The sequence below is a fragment of the Sander lucioperca genome, chromosome 13 (assembly GCF_008315115.2).
Source record: "Sander lucioperca isolate FBNREF2018 chromosome 13, SLUC_FBN_1.2, whole genome shotgun sequence".
NCBI lineage: Eukaryota > Metazoa > Chordata > Actinopteri > Perciformes > Percidae > Sander > Sander lucioperca.
This window is the reverse complement of record NC_050185.1, coordinates 32,155,943-32,176,751: the sequence shown is the minus strand read 5'-3', so window position 1 is coordinate 32,176,751 and position 20,809 is coordinate 32,155,943. Positions and strand designations below refer to the sequence as shown.

Genomic DNA, 20,809 nt, shown 5'->3' with positions numbered 1-20,809 from the left:
CGTCTGTGTTTACCATCCATTGTTTTGGTTGAGAGAACCCTAGCGGCAGAAAGTTACATATTGTACATTTAAGAGAAATTAAAGTGCATTCTGTATTGTGCAAATAGTTGAACGAAGAAACTCACTGCTTTATAATGTTTCAGAAATGCAACCTCTGCTCCACAGGGAAAGATTCTTGCATCTTCGTAGAAACAAAACATCTTTTGTGATGCGTGACTGTGCATAACTTCATCAGAATTTTAAATTAGCCCTAAGCACAACATTTCTGTTTCCATGACTGCATGTCTTTGAGGGTTTCTATACTCTATCCCCTGTCCCCAGTCATTCAATTTTAAAGAAGATGCTGACAGTGATTAATATGTTTGGGGTGTACGGCATCTCTCTTCCAGTTACGACAGTTTCCTGGCATCAGTTTCACACCTTTCATCTGATTAAGCGCCCAGCTTTCCCTCCTGGTACTGGCTGTCTTGTTGACAAGCTCTGTTGGAAGGCACAACACAGAGAAACACCAGCAGTGCTGATATTTCTGGAACGGAGATGCCAGTAGCTAATATACAATGCTTATATTCAATGCCCTTCAATTTGACTAAAGAATACAAGCAAAGTTCTGAGTTTTAATTTTCTTCTCGACAGGGTGAAAATGCTCACACAGTCTAAAGAAACTAAAGCTAATTCTGCTTTTAGGAAGTTGAAAATCTTACCTGCTTTCAAAATACCTCAATAACTATAATAATACACCTATTCTTGTACATTGTTAAATATCAGATCGTAGAGTTATTTTGTTTTGTCCCAATCTGTCCCAATGTTGCAATCCCATTATACATGGCTTACGCCAGGATCAGGGTACACATTGTATCTTTCGAAATGGCCACAGCATCTGTCATTACAGGAAATTCCTCAGAACGACCTATGTTGGTGTCCTTTTGGGAGCCAACTACTTGGCAGACTACTTGGCTGTTTGGGGCAAATAAACTGATATTGTCCAGTGATAAAATTCATGCGAATAATGCGAGGTGAAAATAAGTTTTTGGCCATTTTTCATGAATGTAGCTAGGGAGCTAGCTAGCTATGTAGGAAGACAACATCCCTATTCCTAATCCCCCATACAAAGCTCTGATTGGTCGATTGCTATCTCCAACTGGCAGAAACAGTTGTCAATGAGCACAAAACCAAACCGATTTTAATTGATAAAAACAGATAAATGGGTGGTAATTCAGGCTACATGTGAAGAGCGTAACATGGAAAACCACGTAGTACTGATCAGTACACTAATTAAACTGTATCCAATCACACACAGAACACCAATTAATAAAAGGCCAATATCTTCCTGATGTATCACTGAATCAGTGTATCGGTCTAAGCCCAATTCAGTTTCCTTTCTGAAAGTAATTCCCCATGGGGGATCATTAGGATGAAGATTCAAAGGGAAAAGGAGAGCGCACATTTTAATAGACTAATAGAGTTAAAGAATGATTGCGTGGGAGCAGAAAAGGAGCAGAGAGGCTGCTCATAAATGATATATGCCTCAGTAAGCAGTGAAGCCCTGACAGCTTTCACATCTCCGAGAAAACATTATCCAGGAGGGCAGCAGGAAGCGATGTGCCAGGGCCTGCAGCCTGTCCACACACTGCCCTGCTGTCAGCAGAGGGCCAGCCAGACACGCTGACATACACACAACACACAGGACCACAGGCACAAGAAAACAAAGAGGTAGGCAGTGCTCCAGGTGCCATGCATGCTTAGACAGTGTTTTATGCAATACACCATGTTACGTTCAATCAGTGACACTTTCATCGTTGTTTTATGAGTGTAAGCACTGAGCTGTGTCCTAATTCCATTCTTCATACTACTTGTATGGTTAGTTCTACATACTATACACTGCATATTGTCATACTGTTGGTACATTTAGTACACAAGACGTCAACCTACTTTTCCCATTTTGTACTAACAGGAAATTATGCAAAATGTGCCATCAAACATCAATCAAACGTAATAATTATTTGGGTTGTAGACAACGCTGAGACAAGGCACATGTATTCTTTATACAAGGCCAAAACACAAACAGAAATTCCGTCACGGAACGGAAATTTCAAATGGAGAAAATACTGGCATTAGCATTGTTGTCAGAAAAGATAGTATTTCGACTTAGCATGTTTCCTTAATATCTGATGACGCATTGGGGTCATTTTTGGATTTATTACAGTAAATATATTACATGTTGGACCTTTAAGTTCAGTATTTGATTTAATCTGATCACTAGCTTGTCATGTTCTCAGTTGCATTGTAATTCACTTATGTCAATTCATGTTTGAATTTTTTGTAGTCAACAAAGTATTTAAAAAAAAAGGTTTGAGAGAAAGAAATGTAAGAACTTTTGTCTGTCTATCCCTGCTTATGCTGCTGCACATTTGCAAATCCAAATACTGACTTTTTCCTTTCATCTCTGTGCATTCACGACAACTTGGAAAAAGTGCAAAGTTGTCTCAATAAAGTTGAAACGTTTTCAATTCCTGTAGCTACTGTAGCTGGCTAGCCCTCAGAAGTCTAAGCCCTTTTTTCCCTATATTTTGTTCGCCTGGTCTCCTTGTGTAATAATGCTTGTATAACCTCAACCCTGTTATGCACAATCAAGTTATAGACATCATTTATTTCAGGAGAACCTGGGCTATCAGGATATGCATGCTGCAGGGATGTCACATAAATGTATACATTGTTAAATGAATATAAAGACAAAAGACTAAACGGAAATGAAATGACACAGAGAACAATAATGGCAAAGACTATTGGCTTTTAAAAAGTGTTCTTCTAGGTGTTGTAAATCAAGGGAAACAGAAATAAACTCTGTAACTAACAAACATATAAAACTATTTAGGTTTTTTTCCCATAAAAGTCCATGCACTTTCATCCAAAAAGTTAGTTGTGTCATCTTGTATGTATTATCTGTCTGTTATTTCACATCAGTAAGCCAACTCACACTCATTTCAGCCTCCATGCTTCTTTCTGCCATCTCACCAGTCACCCAGGCCTCTGTATCCTCCCAATTCACCCACAAAAAAAATAGATTGCTGTTCGGATTTCTAAGCTTCTTGAAGGGATATGAAGACACAGAAGAGGTCTCTGGAAAGGGCTAGCTCTCAGGTATTCAGCTAGTGGTACGGTGAGACGATCAGTCCAAAGGTCGCGAAGCAAAAGAAACATACGCGCAAGTTGATTTTTGGATTCATAATAATTTATTTATGTTATAAAGACACTGTAATGACACTGTAATTCCATGATGGATTAAAAAAGTTTCTGGATGGGCTACAATTGTCAGAGAACTTCGATAAAACAGCGCTTTTCTCTGCTTCTAAACAAAAAAAGCAAGTCTATACACTGTATTGATCTGGAGATATTAAACAAGACATCTAATGTTCGTGGTTTTGTGTCGTATACAACAAGGCTGACTCGAGAGGGCTAGCTCATGCCTATGTCCCAAGGGTTCTATGTTTTTGATTTAAGCTAACAAGAGATTGGCAAATTCAGACTGCAAAGGAACGAAGGGACATGGGCAGTAAAAATCCATCCATTGAATTAGGCTTTCAGCCAATAGGAGTGCTCTCTCTTTGAAATGACTTGTGATTGTCCAAAGTCTGGAAACAGAGCCAAGAGGAAATGCTGAAGTCTAGCAGAGGCGACCGGAGAGGTCCGCCCCTTCTAGAACAATTACAATTCCATATACTGAAAGGTTATCATGGAATTTTTGCCCAATGACAAGAAAATAACTGCCTACCCCAGCTTTAATAGTCACTAGTGATTAAAGGCTTTTTTTTTTTAACTCAAAGAAGTACATAATTTGGGGGAAACCACTAAATGTCCTTCCCCACCTGAAAAAAACCTGGAGAATAATGCAGCATCAGTTTGACAAACAATTCTGTGTTGACATAACCCTGTAAGGTATGATGTGTTGTCAGTAATTTGTATTTCTTTAATTTAACTCCTCACCATAAATCTCAAAAACTCCTTCAGTGCTCACACAGTTCAGTTCTGTATCTGACAGTACCACAATGTAAGAGCACCAGTTTGTTCTAACACGTTTGGAAGCAAGACCCAGTGGGATAGAAATTCCTGCACTCTATGGACTAATGTACTTTGTTTCATACTACACCAAAGACTTTATCTGCCATCACGACCGAGGTTGATTTGCTGCCAATCGCTGTCTAGTTAGCCCCCGCTCTGAACTCTGTCATGAGATGTCACAGTTTGCCTTTGGATTCTCCTTTTCATGCAAAATCAGAGCCTTTTCAAAGGCCCTCTGAAGAGATAAGCGTACCCTGCCAACCTGACTCTGGAATACAAATGGCCTTTTTAGCATAGGGAGGTGAAAAGGGAGCGATAACACAGAGGAAATGTGTCACAGAGGAGAGAGGGTACATGGATGTAGACCTTATGGCAAGGTTGGTGTGATAAATGGGTTTGCAGAAATATATTGATTTTGGCATTTTGTTAAATAGAAAATTGTAGCTACTATTATCTGCAAAGTGGAAATGTAAAGGATCATAGCTACTGAATCTGTAAATGTTTTCATGGTTACAGTGCACTTGGTACACTTGGTTCCTGGTTGCAGACACAATCAAAAATTACATCAAATCCATGTTTTCCATTTAATTATTGGAACTAAATGGAATTTATTTTTCATAGCAGTGTTAGAAGGACCATCCAAGGTTTTCCCTAACCAGGGGAAACCAGGTTTCGGGGGGCGTCCTCTATTCTGACCAGATTACCTATTTAACAGGTATCTATCGGTCGGTAATATAAATACATATTTCTTTAGCTAGCCCTAATTGTAAGGTGTTTCTGTTGCCGAACAATTTATGTCCATTTTATACTCCCTCATACTTCTACCCCTCTACATTTCAGAAGGAAATCTTGCACTTTTTACTACATGTATTTTGACAGCTGTAGTTACTTTGTAGATTCAGATTAATAATACAAAATACAAATCGGCTAATAAATTCTGATTAAATTATTATGGATTAAGCTACCTGACAGTATATAAAGGAATTGAAATTAGCTCCTCTGTTACCAGCTGCAACATTACAGTAATGCTTACACATTAAGGCATTACTAATTATAATCCAGTGATGTAACAAAGACTGTATGATTCATGGCACTCGGCTTGTGCTCAAAGTGCCAAAAAAATACATTTGAAAAACTCAACAGCAATGTCTCTTTCCAGAAATCATGACCCGGTTACTCAAGATAATCCACAGACCTGGTTGTGAGCAGTTTCATGTAGGAACTATTTTCTTTCTACTGAACTACACCCTCCAATTGTGTCACCGCGCAGAAGGAAGCGTACTCATGGACTAGAGGCTCGTGCTCGTGACAGTGGGAGATGATTACACGAATGGTGTCCTCCTCGGCTGAGCTGTGTTATGTATCGGTCAGCAGTTACAGCTCAGCTGAGGACGAGCCTCTTGTCCATGAGTGGGCGGTGATACGCTTGGAGGGTATAGTTTGGAGAGAAGGCAGACATCTCTACAGCCAATATCTCCAACACTGGGCGACTCACACTAAAACATCTAGATTGATAAATAAAACTACAGGTAAGAGGAAAAATATTTATTTTTGATTTTAGGGTGAACTGTCCCTTTAAGTAAAACATTTGAGTACTTCTTCCACCAATGCAAAAGTCAAGGGATCACCAAAGTCATCAGGATAAGTTGTTTGAGAGTCATGAAAGTTTGGACACAATTTCATGGCAGTCTAACAAACATGCAAGATATTTCAGTCCGGACTAAGGTGGTGGACAGACAGACCGACAGCGCCATTCATAGAGCCACGCTGCTAGCACGGGTAAAAAATGAAAGAGAATAAGAAAGTGAGAGAAGGACAGCATGAGGGGTGGAAATGACAAAAGAGGAGTATAAAGTATAAAGTATCTGCCTGAGGGCAAGGCGATCAGTCAGCTCTTCAGAACTTCATGCAGCACGGCGATGCTGAGAGCAGTTTTCTTAGATTTCCTCTCTCATATATTCACTCACCAATCCTATAAGGCATATCAAATTACCGGGTGAATAATAAAGCCAATCTCACATAAATAAGAGAGACATGCTGAATTCCCCTCAGGTTCTATCATCATGAATATCAAAGCAAACTCACAAGGTTACAGGGAGAAATGGAAGACAGGGAGAACAAGCTGAGGATAGATTAAGAAATATGAAGAATGAAGGACAAAGAGAGACTCCTGGCAAGAGGGGAGAGCAGTCCTTAGAAATTTTTATCAGCGATGACCATGTAATTTGCTCACATAAAAAGAAAAACAGGGTTAATTAAATTAGCAGTGCTGCATGGCAACATGACGAGAAAAAAGTTGTAATACTTTTTCGAGAATAAAGACGAAATGTCAAGAATAAAGTTAATATGACAATAAAGTTGAAATACTTTTTCGAAAATCAAGTCGAAATGTCGTGAAAAAACTTGATATTTCAAGAATCAAGTCAGACTTTTGAGAGTAAACCAAACTACTAGTCTTCTATAAAATGCATTGTGAAGGCCTGTATGAACTCGTGAAATTATACTTCAGAATTGGTTTTAATAACAAGGAAATTCTTTCTCTTTTAGCGCATAAACACAGTATGGTGATAAGTATTAGGACTTTGAAGAGATTGTGCCGAAAATTGCAATACAGAGAGGATATGTTGTATCACAAGACACAATAAGACAATTGATCAAATTGTTTGATCCTGAAGGAGTGGAGCTCAGGCGAGCGCAGCACTCCAAGGATGTAAGCCATATCTATGATGTTGCCTACATGGCAGCTGGCATGGCGGACAGTCGCTCTAATGTGATTAAGTGATAAAGGAGTTGAATTTATTCTCGTCATTTCGACATTATTCTCAAAATGGTAGTTCAACTTTATTGTCGTCAAGTTGACTTTATTCTCGCCATTTTAACTTAATTCTCGACATTTCGACTTTATTCTCGAAATACAAAATAAATAAAAAAGATCGTCCTCCTTAATTTTTTTCCCCTTGATGTGGCCCTAATGCTCCGTCGTATGTCACTGATGGTTTGCAGGTTATTTTTTCTTATTTTTTAAAAGCTGTATGTCCTGAAATAAGAATAAATAAGCATATAATTGTTGTTAAAAGAAAAGATCCCCTGGTCTATGTAGTATAATTACAATTCACTCCTACTTGTACTATATAGTGGTCAAAGAAGTATTCAGAATTCTTGTTATTGACTGTGAGAACTACACGTCTCTCTTCCAGAATTCACAGAGGGAGAAGTGAACAAGTGGAAGTGGACTGACACTAAATGACTCAAAGATCAAGGGGATTTTTGGAGCAGCAGAGGGAAGCGTATCGCAGATTACTGATCGGAATAAGACATTCACGCTTTTGAATAGATATTTCTCCGTGCTTGAGTGAAGTTTCCAATTTTAGCCGTCGGTTCAGTTCAGAGGAAGTTATCTGAAGTGTGTAAATAAGATTCGAGGGGGAGCTTTGTTAGTGTGTGTGTGTGTGTGTGTGTGTGTGTGTGTGTGTCTGTGTGTGTGTCTGTGTGTGTGTGTCTTTGACCCAAGCAGCAGTCCACAAGTAACCTAACTCACTGCATTCAGAAATACACTTACAGTTTATTGATTATAGGGTTATATCCATGGCAATGACTGAGCTCCAATTTGGTTTCAGCCATTATGTCATGGCTACTACCAGCTCTCAATGTCACTTGCATCATTTCTTTTGTTGTCAGTTGGCCAAGATTCTATATCCTTGACCTTCCACTTCCGGGATTGCTTCGTTGCCGCCTTAGTCTTGGCATTTTAAACTCAATTTATGAGGACATGGTTAACCTTTTCTCAGATCTCTGCAGGGTAAATCCAGACAGCTAGCTAGACTATCTGTCCAATCTGAGTTTTCTGTTGCGCGACTAAAACAACTTTTAAAAGTACACATGTTCCACCAAAACAAGTTCCTTCCGAGCTTATTTTGCAGCGGCACCGTGGCTTTTCTCTGGTGCTTAGCACCGCCCAAGACAACTGTGATTGGTTGAAAGAAATGCCAATAAACCAGAGCACATTTTCCTCCCATCCCCGAATGCTATGTGGAGTAGCCAGACTCTTCTCCAGCGCGCTTTGGAGGAGGGTCTGGCCAAAGCGAGACTAGTTTGCCAACAACTTAAACTAACCCAGGCCTGCAGTGTTTCCCGCCTTCAGCCATCACCCACCTGCTCACCAGTTACCAATCCCCTAATCAGCTCCACAGCAGTTTGCCACCTTTCTCAGTCCTCCACCAGGTCATTCAGACCCTTTTTCACAGCAAACATTTTGACATAATAGCAGAGAGCAATTTTGCAAGAGAAGCCCAGGTATGTGGGTTTATGCATTATCCTTTTGTAATACTAGTGTGCATTATATATCTCTATTCTTTCCTGTGTAAGACAGATTTATGCAAGTCATGTTTTGTTTCTTCACAGCTACAGCTGCCATGCTGCTAATGAAAGTCCAGCTCAAAATGTATGAACACATGGTCCATATAGTATGCACAGACAAACTTGTGTGAACATCCATGAATGCAGACAACCAATTCAGAATAAGCAGAACCATGTCCGGACTATATCCTTAAACTTACCTGCACACTGACAGATACTTTCACCTTGTTATGGCACTGTTAATTATGTAAGTTCCAACAGAAGTTGTGGATCTTCTGATTCGATTTTTTTTACACTTTTTCATGCGAAAACAATATATTGTTTAATCTTAATACACATGCTGTGAATTTTATTTAAGGCTAAACTTGGTATGGCAATTGAAGAAGACACTGAAACGTGCTCTTTGGCTGCTGCTCTGTAACTGACATCAGACCTGGGCTCATACGTGCAGTTGCACATTCTTGTACAGAAGTTGACAAACTAAAATAATAATCTGCTCGTCTCTAGTCTGGTTTCTGAATATGAATTATTGTCACAAGAAACCCAACTCCTCCTCTGCTCAGCAACACCATCACTTCATTATCACATTCTAAATGTTGGAGGAGGGGCTGAGGTTTTAATCCATGCTTGCTGCATTACAGTACAACAATAAACTGTGTGTTCCCTGCTAGAATTGCACAGACTTAAATGAAAATCAAATCAATCATTAAATTGAAATAGCTTTGTACAAATTTCAGGTCATTGTTTTCGTAATTACAGGTTTTAATTTGATTTAATGTGAAATCTCTAGCTGCGTGCCCCTCGCCACAATGGAGTAATCCATCCACCCACCAGCTCATTTAAGCCTCTGACAGAAAGCAGTGGTTCCCGGCCAACCAGCCTGTGGAGAATCGATTGGCTCTGGCTGGGGAGAAAAAGATCAGGCAATTCCACACACACACACACACACACACACACACACACACACACACACACACACACACAAATAGGAAAACAGACACACTCACAGGGAAATGCTTCCAGCAAAACAGCACATCTGATCATTGCAGCTTCAGCCACTTGAGCAGATAACTGACAAGTAAAACCCCCAACGATCTGCCACACGTGTTCAATGACCTTCTACCTCCCTTCCATCTACCTCTTTTCATGCAGTAGGATGGACATGAATAGTTTTTCATGATTCAGTAATTCAAATTGTATTTCTACACAAAAAGAAACCAGCTATGATTTAATTCTTTCTTAATAAGTGGCAGTACTTTCTGCTGGTTCCATCGACCGGTGGCTGCAGAAGCTTAGCTTCCTGTCAGCCTTTAGCTCCTACAACTGATCCTGATGTGAGGATGATGGAAACCAATTTTTTAAAGACCCTAAAAATGTATTTTTTCAATCACCTTCTTGCTATGAGCAATTGGGTGCTGCATGAACACAATTTATTCTGCCAAATGTGTTGCACTACCCTCTATTTCCATCACAATTAGTTTTTAGTGCTGTAATTTTGAGACAATACTCGTTTTGTAAAAGTTTATAGCCTTCCATGTTGTTATCCTGCGTTGCTGAAAAAACTGACAAAATGAGATTCGACTCGGCGTCTTCTCGAATGATGTAATGCACAAAACTGAAATAACAAAGGTCTTAGTGTAAAATATTTTGACACAGGGTCTCAAGATGACATTATAAAGCAGAACCCACTTTAAGGCCCTTATCAGCCGATATTGTGCTTTTGTGCTGCACATTCCCAAACTTATCTTTTAATAAAAATGCCACAAATCAGTTGACACAGTTCTGGAGCCCCTGCTCTACTCAATTGGTAGTCCAGTCTTAAATAATGTAGGACCAGGGGATTTCAAAGTCTGAAACTGTGGACCCCCTCATATAAAACTGTGTCAACAACAGCCTTGTCATCACACCTTTAAGTTTTGGAACTACACTTTTGGGGCTTTCGGGGATGTAAACAGGAAGTATAATGGAGGCAGAGAATTAGCTGTGGGCTACAACTTGAGCCCTAGTTTGTTTTTAGCCTATATTTGTTCACATTTTGGCAGATGGCACCATTATGAAGTATGCCGAATTAGCTGTTAGCAGTTCCTGCTTGAAATGTGGATGTACAGACAACTTTCACGTTCACTTTTACTTTCAAACTTAAGAAAGTTCTGGAGTTTTAAGGAGTGCCTTTTTTCTGTGATATGGTGTTTTTTTTATGGAGAATTTATACAACTTTTAATTTATTGATCTGAGTCGGCTTGATGTTTGTAATTCCATATTAATTGCCCAACTCCTCAGACGGCATTTAAGTTGGTGTTATCAGAATCACTAACAGGAATACAGCTGTGCTGTCTCATCAGCCCTGCCGAGGGAAAAGAAGAAAAGGAGAAGGAAGGAAAGCGAGCTGGGACCTTAACAAATCAGCTGCAAATGACAAGACTGATTTGATTTTATTCATTTTGGCATGGGAGAGGAACATATTTTCAGGCTGAAAATGGGAAAGGGTGCATTAATTCATTAGCATGAAATATAACTTGAGGTGGAATTTGGAGTTGTTATCATTGCTCTGGGGAGAGGCAGCGCTGTGCAGGGCTTGCAGCTCAGATGAAAAATCCCAGCCAAGGTTGTGCAAATTGAGTACAAGCAAACCCTGACTGACACACAGGATAGATGGCTGTTGTAGCTGGCAGTTTGCCAAGAAAGTCATGCCCCACAGTCCTCTAGTCCACTGCTTTTATATATTGAAGACCATATGTCCAGAGCAAATGGAAAAAGAGATGACCAGTGCCTGTAACAGTAAGACGTGCAACAAAAAGACCTGAGATATATGTGTATATATACAGAGTATATGGGTCTGACAGTTTATTATCTGAATGCCTGCTTTATATTGCATTTCATTTTATTACATTTATTGTAATGCCTGAAATGCATTGACCGTGTCATTCATTTTGATGGCTTTTGTAATATCTGTCAACCAAGATACAGTGTCTTCTTAATTGTAAATGTAACAGAAAACAGAGTCTACAGCCATGCTAGCGGCTCTGTGAGGCTGTACTTGAACTAAATGCTCAGCATGCACGCTCGATGCACTCATCTTAAATCTGACTTTATGACATGCTTGTACAAGGATGATTTTCTTTCTGTTGTCACAACTAGTTTGGAAGCCAATTGTGGTCCAATATAAAACCTATACAAGTGTGATGTGGAAACTTGAAACCCCCAGTACACATAGAGGATGGACTTTAATGACGAATGGGCATCTTGCATCCAGCCGTTTAACTTCTAAAATGATTTTTTTTTGCACATTTAAGGTTTTTGAGGGAGCAAGAGTTTATGTAATTTTCTTAATTTTTTTTAAGGTAATTGGTTTTGTTTTTTTCGTGGAAAACCTTATAATGAACAAATTATGATTCTAAGCAGAGTATTTCATATCTCTTAAAACATGTCTGGAGAGGATTCTTAAATCTTAGTTAAATTACCAAAACCCAAAAGATCACTATGAGATTGTGATGGTGGAGGAAGCTGTGCCAGTGAAATCAACGGAGTGTCAGGTTGTATCGGTCACACTGTACACCTGCGTGAATATGATTGGACCTTACTAGTCAGTGAATGAGGAAGTGATTCTGAAGGATGAATGAAACAGCTAATGAATGAATGAATCGGATTTTACTACCGGTTTGTGCATTCAACTGGGTGTTTTGTGATAATTCTTACTGCTTTTCTACCACATTTCAAATGGACATATTGTCTTTTTACTCCTCCATTTAGTTACTGTAGTCACCAGTTACTTTGCAGATAATTCTTTTGCATACACTGCGAGCAATTTAAACTAGTTGATAGTGGGCCATAGTTGCAATATGCACCACTATCTTCACTGGCTAGTCACTAACTGTTGTCTGTCTGTTGTTTGGTGCTGAGCAGAACGTCTACAGTGGGTTTATCAGAGCTTTTTTTCTGCTGAAAACAGCTGCCTGCTCCTCCTGGAAAACCAAAACAAAGAGCTGGAAGATGCTAAAAGATTTGTACAGCTGCAGAGTCGGGTGCTAATGATCATGATTCAGGTTTTTAATTGTAATGCATTGTAATGTAATAGTTGTGCTGGATGAATGTGCTGGAATTTACAGTATTTGTTAATGTGTGCTTGTAGATTTGTCTATCTAATTATGTATGTATACGTGTGGAAGAGACTATGGTTGTGTGCGAAATTCCATACTAACATGTATTAAAACAGTATGTGTGATTTTAATATGTCTGAAACCTTAGCATGAAACCAATAATGTCACATCTAGTCCCTTGTCAATTTTCTTTGTTTAGTTGGTTTCATGTTTTCTGTTGGTTTTCCCATTTCCTGTTTTATTTTGAAGTCTGTCTTTTCTGCCTAGTCTTGTCTGGTTTTACTTCCTGTCTTTTGGTTTTCCCGCCCTTGTGATTGTCTGATGTGTTTCACCTGTTCCCCAGCCCTAGTGTCACCTGTCCCTCGTTTCCTCATTACCCTGTGTATTTACTCTCTGTGTTTCCTTTGTGTCTTGTGGGATCATTACTTTCCGTCTGTGTACTGTTGGTGGGTGAGTTGTGGGTTCCCTGTTGCTGAGTTTCCTTGTGGTTTTCGTGTCTCTAGTTTCCCCTGTTATTTTTTTGGAACTGTTTTTGCTCTGCCAGTTTCTGGACACCTTTTTGGTGTAGTTTTCTTGTTAATAAATTCTCAACTCTGAACTGAACTGCATTTGGGTCCAAGCCTCGCTATTTACCATTGTGACAAATAGTACATGTTTTGTGTACTGCTTCGGGTGAAATATTGCAGTATGCAAACACTGCCATAAACGCTGCCATAAATATCCCACAATGCAATATGGTAGTGACGACAACGTTCACAAGCACAGCAGACGGACAGCGACCAAGGCAGCTCAGTAACTTCATACATTTACATTTCTACATATTGAAAATCAATGATTTTGTCATCTTTGACCATTGGACTAGTTGGCACGGTTTAGAGAAAAGATGTCTCTCAGGAAGTGACATGGTGATTACAGCTCAGGGTGTCAGAAAAGATACATACTACTGTTTATTCACACAATAGTATGCTCAAATATAGTATACTGTACATATTGAGTATGTAATGTATGCAATTTTGGACGCAGCCTATGTCTGTGTGCCATGTAAATGAATGTTTCTGGTGATTGTTCCGTGATGTGTACCTGCCCAGGAACTGCAAATGGAAATTAGCTTATAGCTAAATCTGGCATAAAACATCTCCTCTCAATTTGAGATAAATGTTTTTGTGTGTCCTTGTTTTAAAAAGAAATAATTCTCTGTGGGTTTGTCACTACGATTTGCCGCATTTGTTTCAAAAACAAATATTCATCATATTACATTCAAGTGTTATATTTTGAATTTGGTTGCTGGGACAACCATTTTGTTTACATATGGTGCTGCCTTCAGTAGATTTTGATCACTGATAACTTTTTACCAACATAGTAGATAGTCACAGATATCCACAATAATGGACACGTCAAAAAAGAGTAAGTTTAAATTTAATATTTAACACAGGGGTTCTGTTTTCTCGTGTGTATGTGCTATCATTTTTCATTGCTATTCAGATGACACGGTTCAACCTTTTAGAGATGAATAATAATTACACTGCTGAACACTAACTGTTTTCAGGATCTAACAATTTGGATGTCACACAGTTTCTTACATTAATGACATGTTTAAGCATTTAATTCATGGAAGCATTAAACTTATCTTCACCCCTATCTTCTTTTAAAATTGTAATATTGCATTCTTTTTGTGTATGCTTTTTTTTAATTTGCTGCCTAATCCTGATTCTTTCATTTTTCGTTCCTGTTTTACTCTCAAACTTGTGGTTGAACCTTTTTCTTTTACATTAAAAAGTGCTTAGAAATGTTATATTATCATATGAGCAATATCTTATTATTGTGTTTGTGCTATCATTTTGCAGTTGCTCCATCAACAAAAAAATATGTGCTATGTAAGATGCCAGCAGACTGGGCTACTCTGCCTGTGTTTTCTGATGTTAGTCGACAACATGGCTGTATTGCAGTTTATACAAAGAGTAGGCAAGACAACAGCCTTGTATATGAAGGTTACATTTGTCCAGCTGCTCCTGAAATGCTGTCTATGTCAGCGGTGCAGCTACCACCAAGGCCGGAGAGCTTTGCACAGAAGTATGAACGACTGCTAGAGAAGATCAGAGCTGAGGAGGCTAAGGCTCAAGCTCAAGAAAAAATCAGCGAAGCAGGGCAAGGTGTTGTCAGAGCAGAGCCAAACCCCATGCCAGGCAGTGAAGATACAGCTGATGAATCAAAACAGCAGATAAAAGCAGAGGCCACCAGTGAAACTAAAAACAAATCAGAACATCTAAATCTGTCCCTGCAGAGGACGGAGTCCAACACCGATTATCCACTTCCACTAGAAATCCTCGACAGAAGAGAGAGTTTACTCCCAGTAGCCCCTGAAGGAGGGACAGAAGAGTTTTTTCTTTGTCTTGAACCTTGGGAGGACACTGTGGACATGGAGTTCTTGAACCGTTTGTATTTGTGAATAAATATTTTGAGCAGCAATTTAAATTTGCTTTTCTGACTGACACTTTATCTTGGACAAGATCTTCACATTGAACATCTAGAGTTCTCACTATTTACCTACTGTATGAAAATTAAGACATAAGGTTTGGACCTGTGTTGGGAGGACATTTTAGTAACTGGACCTCTTTAAATTGTAATTGAATACCCCTGTTTTGTACTTATAGAAAATAGTTTTGTATTAAACATCACACAAACTTCCAAATCTCACATAACCAATACCCTTTATGCTGCTGCGTCACTACTACACAAACACGGAGCAGGCTTGTTTTCCTTTCCTCCATCCTGCTCTTTTTTTCGGTGCCTTTTAATGGGTATCGATTTCCTTCACGCAGGTTTGATTGATTTTGGTCGTCCTTACAATCTGGGGGCCAGAGATTAAAGTCCTGACCCTCTCACTCACCGAGAAAACTGATTCACTTGTGATGCCAAACCATGAATATAATCAGCCTAAAGGCTGTATGGTGAGTCCCGAGGACCAATAATTCATGCAGGGGCAAAGATCACGGTGCTGTGTTTCTGGCTTTAATCTCTAATAGTTTGTTACAACTCATCATTTTGTTGTCCTTTCTGCTGTGGTTTAAATTTTATTTAAACTTTTTATTTATATAGAGCCTTTCGCACAAAATTGGAATACAAGGTGCTTAACAATTACAGCAATACAATGAAAATACAACAATACAGGGAAAATACATTGGATTAGGATTAAGAGAATGCTAAGAATGCTGAACTGAGATTCTTGTGCCTCTCTTTTTTATCTGCTGTTGTTTTCTGTCACTCTGACACACACACACACACACACACACACACACACACACACACACACACACACACACACACACACACACAGATTCATCATTGGCAACAATTATTTCCTGCACAAAGTCCTGATATTTTTCTGTGCTCACCGACTTTGTTCCTACAACGTCTGTCAATTGCTGAATCAAGCCTCTCTAATTGCCTAACTCCAATATTACAGTAATACATTTCTTCAGCCATGCCATAATCCCTGCAGGAAAAAATATCAAGCAATTACATATGCTGCAAACAAATATATATATATATATATGTATATATATATATATATATATATATATATATATATATATATATATTTTTTTTTAAATAAATGACTTTATAATCCATCAGAGGAATACAAACGTCATTTCACAAGACAGATAGAAGACAAGGCAAAAAATAGGCCTCTGACTCTTTACTTATTTTCCCAGCTGTCAATTTTCAGACACTAACTCCATCTCTATGTTAGCCAGAGCACTTATGCAGAAGTCTTAGCAGTAGATTCGTATGAATGGCTGCATACTCTTCCGATGCCCTGCAGAGTTTCACTGATGAAGTGCGTTGACATTGCAGTCACAGTGCCGAATTACCACTCTTGTTTATGTGGTGCATGTTAAAGGTGCCATATGCCTACTGTGGAATTTAACTCTTTAAATTAAAAAGAGTTAGGGAGATGATTAAAAGGATAGGATAGGCAGAAATAAAACCCAACAAGAGTCTGTTGTCATGCTAGCAGCTCTTTGTTTTGCACAGTGCTTTGTGCTAAATGCTAACGTCAGCATGCTAACATGCAACAATGCTAACATGCTGATGTTTAGCAGCTATAACGTTTTACCATCCGTCACCATCTTAGTTTAGTGTGCTAGCATGTTAACATTTAACAGAAAATTCCTCTGCACTCATTGGATAGACCTACAACCAATCAGAGCAACGGAACTCAACTGTCAACAGACGAGACAGTGTTTCGTCTCCATAGCAACCACTCTTTGCACAATGCACTTCCGTCCTAACTCCCGACTTTTAGACTTTTTTGAAGCTGGATATATCATTTGTTTCGTCTAAATATGAATTTGAATAACGTTAGTGATAGTGACATGCTTGCTACAGTTGCATTTCTAGAGATGAATCGGCGAAAACACGTTTTATTTCTCTGATTCACGGCTTTGTTCTAACGCCGCTGGGCGCTCCCTCTCTTCAGTCACTCTCTAGCTCGCTCCACCATATAGCTAACGCTACTGTGCTTTCGGGTTGTTGAGGCTCCGCTCCGTCTAAAACTCTGCCATTTCGTAAAGCTGTTTGTAACGTAGAAATAAAATGGATTATTGATAATTTAATTTCTATAGTTTTTAGCTGACTTTACCAGCTGACTTGTTGAAACAGGTGAAGTCTCTAACGTTCTAAAACCAGCCTCTGTGACTTGAACAGCTGAGTCGCAGCGACACAATCAGCTGTGTGTGTGTGTGTGTGTGTGTGTGTGTGTGTGTATATGTGAGAGAGACGTTACTGTTCGTTACTGTATCTGTCCATCATCGTATAAAGCCCACCCTCACAATTGGATTGGTCCGAATAGCTCTTGTTCGAGCGTAATAGACCTCAACAGTCCCGCCCCTCGTCCGAGAGACCTTGGGTTCCGGAAGTAAAATTCCCATTAATTTTTCCCATAGACGTCTGGAAAAATCCGTATATAAAAAGTTTTAGACCATGCCTTAGGCTAACCAGATGGGACGTGACTCATAAACATACAACGTATCATTTCAAGTGAAAAAACAAACAGAAAATTCAAAAAAAGTCAAAGTTACAACACTGTGTACATATCGTCATCTCAGAGCGAAGGAACTACTTATCTCATAAACCACCGCGCACCACTGAACAAAGGAAGCTAACGTTAGTTTAGCTAACAGCTAATTCGGCTAACCGCTATCTGAAAAAGCATGTAATAACTTTAAAAGACCCTCAAAATAAAACCTGAAAATAACCGTTAACATTTAGAACGGCTTATGTAGCCAGCTTTACCCAGTGTTAAGTTTGAGTTAACGTTATTTTAGACTGAATCACGCTGTCAGCTAGCGGTTAGCTGAATTAGCTGTTAGCTAAACTAACGTTAGCTTCCCGGTGGAGGCTAACGTCAGAAGCGTGGAACTGATCGTGATTCGTGCAGTGTCGTAGATCCCAAGGGGGTAAGCCTCTGCTCGGATCGCAAACCTCCTATGGCGCCATTTTAATGCTACAAAGCGATCACCCCCCGTTAGCATCCCATTGACTGCCATTCATTTTGACGTCACTTTGACAGAGAATAACTTTACATCTGAAGAGTTTAAAGACTCTATTTGTCCATTGTTTATTTCTAAAGAAACACGACAATGTATAAAAGGCTCCATTACCTTGTACCTCACGTTATGGCTCCGTAGCAGACGTTTTTGTAAAAATAGGCTAACGATTGTGTCATAACCACGCGACTTACTGTCGCATAGTAGAGGAATTACCGTATAGTACAGGAGAAGCGCGCAGGCAGTTTCGTCTCACATTAGCTGTTTACGTGTAATTACTAATGTTAACTAGCATTTTAGTTAGCAATAATTAGCCTGTGCATATGTTATCTCCTTACATATACCTACGCTCTCTGTCTCTGCAAGATTGGGAATGATTGAGATTTCTCTTGGCACAGCTACCAGAAGACTTACAACTTTCAGACACGTTGTTCACGGCACATTTACGTCGTCTCTCTCAGTTGGAGGCTGCGCAGTAACGCTCAGCGCTCACCGGAAAAGTGCTTCTAACGGCCTTCACTGGTCAGGCAAAATTATCTTTGACCCATCCTATCTTGTTCACTATCTGTTTCAACATCTGTCCTCTGATATACTGCTGCATAGATACTCAGATCCAGGTCATGAAGATCATCATCGGACAACTCCATCCTCCTTCTATAGTTCCCCACCTGGATCACTATCTTTCATTCAACTTCTCCCTTTGGCTGCATCCGTACAGAACCTCCACTGCATTATTCACCACCAACGCTGCCACGTTAGACGGACTCTGTGTGTTGTCATGTTATACTGCGAAAATAGAGCTTTAAAAATCCCCCCGAACTGTTCATTCTCAAAAGGGCTACCCTCATCAAACAGCAGCTGTCTCACTGACTGTGAGCAGCTTTTTCCACTAGCTGCACATGTTTGGTCCGGACTGGACCCCCTGCTGACAACTGAGCCCACTCTGAGAGGCTTGTCATTCTCGACAGCTCCTCTCACAGAGATGTCGCTGTAGGATATATTAGCATGGCTTCTCCATGCCACTCTATTCGTTTATTTTTATTTTTATTGGTGACTCATTCACTGTTGAATGATGTTAGTGATGTTTGATGCTATTTTTTAAAGCCTTGAGTGGCACACTTGCTATGGAGAGGCTTAAGGCTGTGATGCATGATGGATATTGTGTAGCATGCACACGCTCTCTCATAATCGCCTTTGTTAACTGTTTTGCACCATTACAAAGCTTTATCTCACATTTGACCATTTATTGAGTATGTGTCATGGGTATTATAACGCATGGGTAACCCACTTTGCTTATCTGATTGGAAGTGTAACATACATAACCATCATCTCTGCTCTCATGACAGTCGCTCCACTAATTCACTGGGGGTTTATGACACCATTGTTTCTTCTCTTGTTAGAGGTTTAATATTTATAATATCTAACTGGGTGTTATACATTCTGGTTGGACCCAGATCCAGCTAAGAAATATACTTATTCATTTTGTGGCAGCGAGTTATGTAAGAAAATGTACGTTGATTATCTTAGCTTAGCATTAAAGTGCTCATATTATGCTTTTTGGCTTTTTCCCTTTCCTTTATTGTGTTATATATATTTTTGTGCACGTTATAGGTTTACAAAGTGAAAAAGTCCACCCCAAAGGGACTTACCATCTCCAACAGAAAACACTGTATTGACAAACCGCTCCAAACAGCTCTTTTGTAGTCCAGCCTTTACTTCCGTGACAAACGTGCGTCACTTTGTAACACACATTATAATGCTGGCCTAGCTGCTAGCATGGCACACCCTCATACTCTGCAACTGACTAGCTAGTAGTCCTTACCTAGCTACTGCGCATGTGCGACTCCCAACAAAGATGGAACAGAAGTGTGATGTCTCACTCGGTAGCTAAAACAGAGAGCTCAACACACAGGGTGAAAAGAGGAGCTGCAGCAATGTGCAGTACAAAAAAATATGAAAATGAAACTACATAAACCTATTCTGGTACAACCTCTAAATACAATTATGAACCTGAAAATGAGCATAATATGAGCACTTTAAGATTGGAAGCAGGGGGAAACAGCTAGCATTAAGGACTCCAGAACCTCTAAATGTTATGACTTTTAAAATATTGTTATAGAGGTTTTTTTTGTGATTTTTTTAAAATGTATTTATATCTTTATTTATACCATATTAATGTAAGAAGACAATTTGTGAGTGCCCTTCCTTTATGTGAATGTAATGGAGTTCTGGTTGGTAGTACTGTAAAGTTTTTTTTGAAGCTATATAATATAAATATAAAGGCAATGTTCAAACATGACAAATATCCACGCCTCGTCTTAATATTGACTCATTGCCAGCTTAGTGCTTGTTTACAGTGTGAATGAAGCTTTACAAAAGTTGTAGAAGCCTGAGTTCTATAGTTGACCTGTAAGCACCTTACTGAGCTTTTACCTTTTTACTTATCTGTAGGATATATGTGCATGAATTATAGAGAGAGACAAGCTCAATAAATGAAATATATTTATTATAATATATATTCTGGTAATGTTATAAAAATGTCCATGGATTATGTCTTTTATCGTGGATGTCCCAAAATAAGTGTGTAAAACAATAATGCCTTTGGTCTTCCAGCTGCTTTAACATTTACAATTTCAGACAGCTACACATGTCTCTGCGATTCTCACAGTGAGTGGATATTTAATACAATAGAAAAGCCTCTTTCCTCTTGGGAGATGTCACTCTTCGGTACCGTTTTTATCAAGCTGTAGA

The 20,809-nt window shown here is 39.2% G+C and overlaps 1 protein-coding gene across 1 annotated transcript; it reads left to right on the top strand.

Annotated features, from left to right (window-relative positions):
* Positions 1-13,777: 13,777 nt before the first annotated feature.
* On the top strand, positions 13,778-14,981 carry LOC116056031. The gene is made up of 2 exons (XM_031308150.2): positions 13,778-13,913; positions 14,354-14,981. The coding sequence occupies exons 1-2, from the start codon at positions 13,895-13,897 to the stop codon at positions 14,953-14,955; spliced, it is 621 nt and encodes a 206-aa protein (XP_031164010.1). The 5' UTR covers positions 13,778-13,894; the 3' UTR covers positions 14,956-14,981.
* The last annotated feature ends 5,828 nt before the right edge of the window (positions 14,982-20,809 follow it).